At 34.0% G+C, this 6,357-nt stretch overlaps 1 protein-coding gene across 1 annotated transcript; it reads right to left on the bottom strand.

Annotated features, from left to right (window-relative positions):
- Positions 1–456: 456 nt before the first annotated feature.
- LOC114409121 lies at positions 457–3,768 on the bottom strand. The gene is made up of 4 exons (XM_028372442.1): positions 3,276–3,768; positions 2,729–2,860; positions 2,552–2,622; positions 457–932 (listed from the first exon to the last, which is right to left on the bottom strand). The coding sequence occupies exons 1-4, from the start codon at positions 3,447–3,449 to the stop codon at positions 683–685; spliced, it is 627 nt and encodes a 208-aa protein (XP_028228243.1). The 5' UTR covers positions 3,450–3,768; the 3' UTR covers positions 457–682.
- Between the last annotated feature and the right edge of the window lie 2,589 nt (positions 3,769–6,357).

Below are 6,357 nucleotides of genomic sequence, written 5' to 3'. Positions count from 1 at the left end.
CATTATAAAAAAAAACTTTTATTCTAATTTATATTTTGATGATACTTCAACTCTAATCTGGATTTTTATAAATAGACACAATTTCTATTGATGTCTACTTATGAATAAACAAACACAATCTTTATTTATGTAAACACATTCTCTTTCCTCTACATGTTTATAACCAACTCCTATGAAGTGTTATATTTATTGGATCGAACCAAAACAGCTCTCCAATTTGATGAAAACAACTCTTTAAATTGAATGAATCAACACAACTCTTTATTTTAAATGAAACAATATAACTCATTAATTTAAATAAAACAGCACAACTCTTTATGTTTTAAAATTTTCTCACAAATTCCTCCAGGATAATAATGTAATGGTACATGGGAGAAGGAAAACAAAGACCACCAAAGACCTCAAATTGAAGGGTAATGTTATATATTTATATGTGAGAAGAAAAAGGTAGTCAAATTGTTAGGCAGAATATGTTTATCAATTTCAAGACACTTAGGTAACAGAGGGAATTAATTTCCATTGTCAAAATATAGATTCCGAGAGACACGTAAATTGCTTGTCCCTTATTGTATCGGTAAGCTAGAAACATGAAGAATTTTTTATCCAACAATTTTTCCGAGAGTACAACATTTCTTCTTTTTTATTTTTATTAAATAAACATTATGAGAGGCTTTCCTTCTTCTTACCATTTTCTTCTTTTATGACTTAAAATGAAATCGTCATCATCATCATCACTCTCATTGACAATTCTTTTCTTGGCTTTTATGTCACCGTTCTTTGATACCTGTTGTTGTTTCTGTGATGTTGCAGTCTTAGTTGGCGGCTTTGATAACTTAACAGGAGTTCCTGTTCGAAGCTCTTTTTGCTTCCTCTGCCTTTTCTCAAATGCTTTCTTAGCTTTTTCAGGAGATAGCAACCCATGTTCCATTAACCTGCACATTGAGGTATATATAATTCAATTTGTAATTTCTGAGCAAGATTTAATCCACATAAACTTCAGTAAACTACAGCACAAGACTCCAACTGAATACAAAACATCATCAGTTCAAGAGTCATGCACAGATTCAATCGCTTAAATCTATAATGCTGAAGGAATCAAACTGGCCCCCTCCAACTAATACTATGGAAAACAACTGAACAAACACTATACCTTCCAATATAATACAAGAAGCATTGAGATCATAAAATCTATTTTTCCCTCAAATTTTGGAAGAACAAATTAAAATATCAACAAGCAATTGAGGTTTGTTAAAATATTTTTACTTGCCTTTCAGAAGGAATATTATCAACTATTTATAAATTTTTATTTGTTAAAAATTAAAATTTTCTCAAAGATATTACTTGCTAAAACACTCTTCAGAAGCTTTTCTAGCTTGTATCCAAACAGGCAATAAAGATGACTGTCGATTGCTTCTTAACAGGGTTGCTCCTAAGTCCTAACCCGTTAAGGTTTACACAAGGTTCTAGATTCAAATCTTGTTGTCGCCGTTGTCCACATACAACAAAAAAATGGGGTTGCTCCTAAGTAACTTTCAGAATTTTCCATGTACCTACATTACTGTTGTTTAAACTCTTGTTTAGTTTCTTAGTTTTAGCACTCCTTACGGTATGACTTCTGAATTATGTTATTTAGTAATGATGTAGTTATGTTTAATTGATTTTTATTTTTATCAAAATAAAATTTAAATGAATTAGGTTTTGGAGGCTCACTAGAACTAAAGCGAGCCTTAAGGCTCAAAAGACAGATTACCCACCAAGAAAATAGAGAGGTGTAATAACGAAAGTGAGCCACCACTATTTTCCATGGAGTATAAACTGTTAATAAATGACAAGGAGGTTTCCTACTTTACAAAATATATTATAACAGACAAAGTTATGATAAACCGGTCTTTAAATTTTACAGAGATGGTGATGGAACTCAATGTCAGACTTAGCAATCTCATAAGCTAAGGTCAACCAAATCAAATAAAGTAATTTGTTCTTAGAAATGAAAAAACAGAATATATCATCCTGTAATTGACAAGATAGGAGAAAATAGGAGGTTTGTCCAGGAGAGGCATACTATTAACTACATTTATATCTCTAATAGCACTATCTTTCAATCTAAGGAAACAAGTTTATCAGGCAAACTGACACTTGCAGTTGTCACTCTACAAGAAATGTCCTTCTTTATGAAATAAAGAGGAACAAAGTAGTAGCAAATGCACTAGCATACTTTATCATCGTGCACAAGTTGACAATGTTAGACGTGAACGGGGAAGGAATGAGCTAGTGATACAAATAGAGACCATAGCGTTTTTTTAATCAAAGTCACTTATCAGTAGACAATGCAAGATTTTCATAAAACAATTAAGGCAAATTGATGTCATGTCAATGGTATGAAACATTAATTTGATTCATTAAAACAGAACATTCGCAATGGTCAGCCTAGCAAATGGCTATCCTAGATATCAGTTGGCATAGACACATATCTTAAAAGAAACAGAACAAACATCTAATTGCAGAAGCGAAAATGGATGGCTAATAATTGTATGATTGAAAGAAAACTCACCAAAATTCTGCCATTTCACTTGTTGGTATCTGTTTTGACAATGACTCATAGAAAATCCTCAGGGGTTCTTTCTGTCAAAGAAAGCATAAAAAATATCTCAAGGATGAGTACAAGCCGATTGCCATATGTAGACATTGGTTTGTGAATTCCATGAACCAAATGAGATAGATTCAGTACCTGTTCTGGAGGATCATGTTTCTGGCCAGGCAGACTATAGACTTTCTTCTCTCTCACTTTGGTTTTGGTAGTAGTTGTCTTTGTTATTGTTTTGGACGATGCTGATGATGTAGTTACCGGTTTTGATTTCACCTTCAAGTTTATGCAAAACAAAAATTCCAAGTTAAAACCCTTCCTAACTGACATTTACACACTATATTTGAAAGTTGAAACAAGAAATGCTTTATGGTTCCATAATTTTTTAACGAAAAAACAAGTAAAATACTTATGTAACACAAATCAAATGCAAATTCTCCTAATAAATTACGATGTATTTATTGGAACATCCTGGAATTCTGAACCCTAAGCAGTAAGCGCAGCAATAGCAACATGTAAAATTAACAGTCAATGCAATATCCAACAGTCAACGAAAACCAGCAGCTGAATTCAAAATCAGAACCCCACAAATTCAAAGTCCAAAGTTCAAAACAACCATATATAAGAATTCAATCCAATAAATAAAAAAGTTGGGGTGTTTTTGTTATTTAGTGTTTGTTGACAATGATACCTCAGATTTTGTGACTGTAGTGGTGACAAACTTCAACTTAGAATCAGGCGGGTGCTTGATTGAGGTGTTTAGCTTCTTCTTGAGAGCTAAAGAATCAATCTTGGGCTTGGAAGAGACATCTTGGGCAATTGACTTGACCCCCTTCACCATAGTGCTTTTGGTATATGTAGCCATAAATAACACTCCTTTGTGAATTACCTACTTATACTCGATAGATTAGATCCGATTGACCCAATTCAATATTTCCTGTTCATCTTTCATTTGTACTTATTATTCCATCATCACCTTTGGCTTTGGCTTTCTCAGTGAATTTCTTTGCTTTGTGAAGATACCCAAAGAGAAAAAATTAAGATGGTAACATTCAAAAGTAAAAAAAGCAAAACGAGGTGAGGTGTGAGAGAGATGAGATCAGAAGTGTGAAGTAGGAGAAAAACAAGCACAGGTGAATTTCAAACAGGGTTGGATCTTGAAAGACCAAACCAGGAAGATTTTTGAGAAAACGGAGATCTTAAAGGTGGGGACCACCCTTTGTTTGCTTCCTCAAACGTTGTTTTCACTGATTTTCACGTACGGTGGTCAGAACACGTGTAATGTGGTCAATATACATACGCGTTTATTCTCTTTCATGAAAAAGGAAACAATGCAGACCGTGGTAAGAGATCAATGAGAATCTTAAAACTTTGATGTGTGTAACACGGATAAAGTATCTTTCATAGAATTTAATGTGAATTAGTGATAACAAAATATATTTATCGATCTAATAAATAATAAGTCTCTCTCTTTCCTCTAAAAAAAAAGTCTCTCGTGCATAGAAATTAAATAAATTAAAATGAAAAAATGACCAAAATTTTTGAATCTTTGTGAGAAAATTTATTCACATATAATACCAAAATATAATTCATCCACCTATAACAAATTTTAGTTTTTATGTGTTGTGCATGACTCATTTTATAGGTAAAATGAAGTGTAAGGACAACTTATTGTTGGATTACAAAGTAGGTTGAGAGTGTCCGAACAAAGTTCTTGTGAAATGTATAATATTGCATGTGGATTAAAATAATACACGCATAAAGATAATGTATGCAAATTAAGATAATACATACATAAAGATAATACTTGGATTAAGATAATGTACACGGTTTAAGATAATACATATAAAAATAATGTACTTGTATATATAATATAACCCCATTGTCAATGAATAAGAAAAAGAAATAGTCACTTTGTTCTCGATGACGTAGGCATATTTGTTAAACCTCGTTAAATCTCTTGTGTTTGTGTGTATGTGTATGATTTCTCTAATTCCTTTAGAATTTTGGTTGCTATTGCTAACAACTAGTATCAAATGACGCTAAACTCTGGGGTCAAATTCAAAGTAGGGAAGTTCGATGGAACTGAGAATTTTGGACTGTGATAGATGTGAGTTAAGGATTTGTTGGCACAACAAGGTCTTCTGAAGGTGCTACGCAACTCAAAGCCTAAGAAGATGGAGGATTTGGATTGGAAAAAGTTGCAAGAGAGGGTTATGGCAACCATATGCTTGTGTTTAGCAAACAAGGCCCCTTTATCACGTGATGGAGTTGACATCTTTAGGGGTAGTATGGAAGAAACTGGATAGTTAATACATGTCAAAATCATAGACGAACAAACTGTATCTGAAGTAGAAATTGTATGTGAATGTCTTCAACAACATGTGATCTAACAATGTTGAACATGAAGATTGAGGACAAGGATAAGACATGTATTCTACTATGTTCTTTGCCTTCTTCTTACGAACATTTAGTGACAACCTTAACATATGGGAAAGACTCAATCAGCCTGGAGGCAATACAGGCTGCACTTATGTCTTACTTTCAATGGAGATAGAATGCAGTGTGGAGTTTGCAAAATGATTGTCTGTATATGAAAGGGAAACATAAACATGAAAAGAAATAAGGCAAGGGTTCTGGTGGTAAGCAGAGGAAGAAGTCCAAGTCCAGAGAACACAAGAAAACAATGAAGTGCTACAAATGTAACTAGAGGAACATTTCAAGAGAGATTGCCCAGAGTTGAAGAAATCTAGTGAAGGGTCATCCCGCTTAGCAAATGTGATAGAGACTGACGATTTGGACTACTACAGTGAAGGAAATGTTCACTCTGGTTCATGCAGTCAGTTGACAAATGCATGGATTCTTGATTGTGGATGTTCTTACCATATGACTCCCCAAAAGGACTGGTTCACCACATACAAGTCAGGTATTTGGTAGTATTTATATGGGTAATACATGTGCTATTGTTGGAATGAGACGAGCAAATTGCTATGGATGATGATGGAATGAGAATGTTGTGTGATATTTGACATATTCCTGAGTTGAGGAAGAATTTGATCTCACTTGTACCTTATAGGCCAATGGTTTCAATTACAAAACTTATGGAGATCGAGCCTTCAAAGTGTGTAACAAGGCATTGACTATGAGGAAATATTTATAGGCTTCTGGGAAGTGTAGTTGTAAGCCAAGTTGCATCTGTTGAGTCTGATGATGATGCTATCGGATTGTGGCACTTGTGTTTGGGTTAACTCAGTAAGTGTGAGATGGCAGAGCTTCATAAGAGACGAGTCTTGAAAGGAGTTCGGAGTTGCAAGTTAGTCTTGTGTGAGTATTGTCTGCTTGGGAAACAGACTAGGGTGTGGTTTAAAGTTGCAAAGCATATCACCAAGGGGATTCTAGATTATGTACATACTAATGTGTAGGGTCCTACTAGAGATTCATCCTTGGGTGATTCTCACTATTTTGTGACCTTCATTGATGATTTTTCTTGCAAGGCCTGGGTGTAATTTATGAAATAGAAGAAGTTCAAGATGTGGAAGGTTGAGGTGGAGAACCAAACAAGCAGAAAGATCAGGTACTTGAGGTCTGATAATGGCACATAATACACAGACTCGCAGTTTCAAAAATTTTGTGAGGAATATGGCATTCAAAGACATCATTTCTATGTTATTAGTAAAGAGTTTTTCTCGCTTATTGCTTTCTTCACATGCTTGAGCCCATTAATAGAATACATATAGATAAAATAAAAAAAATACTTGAGATTTCAATAAGGT

This window comes from Glycine soja, chromosome 4 (assembly GCF_004193775.1).
Source record: "Glycine soja cultivar W05 chromosome 4, ASM419377v2, whole genome shotgun sequence".
Taxonomy (NCBI): Eukaryota; Viridiplantae; Streptophyta; class Magnoliopsida; order Fabales; family Fabaceae; genus Glycine; species Glycine soja.
The sequence above is the reverse complement of the archived record's forward strand: the minus strand, read 5'-3'. Positions and strand labels throughout refer to the sequence as shown.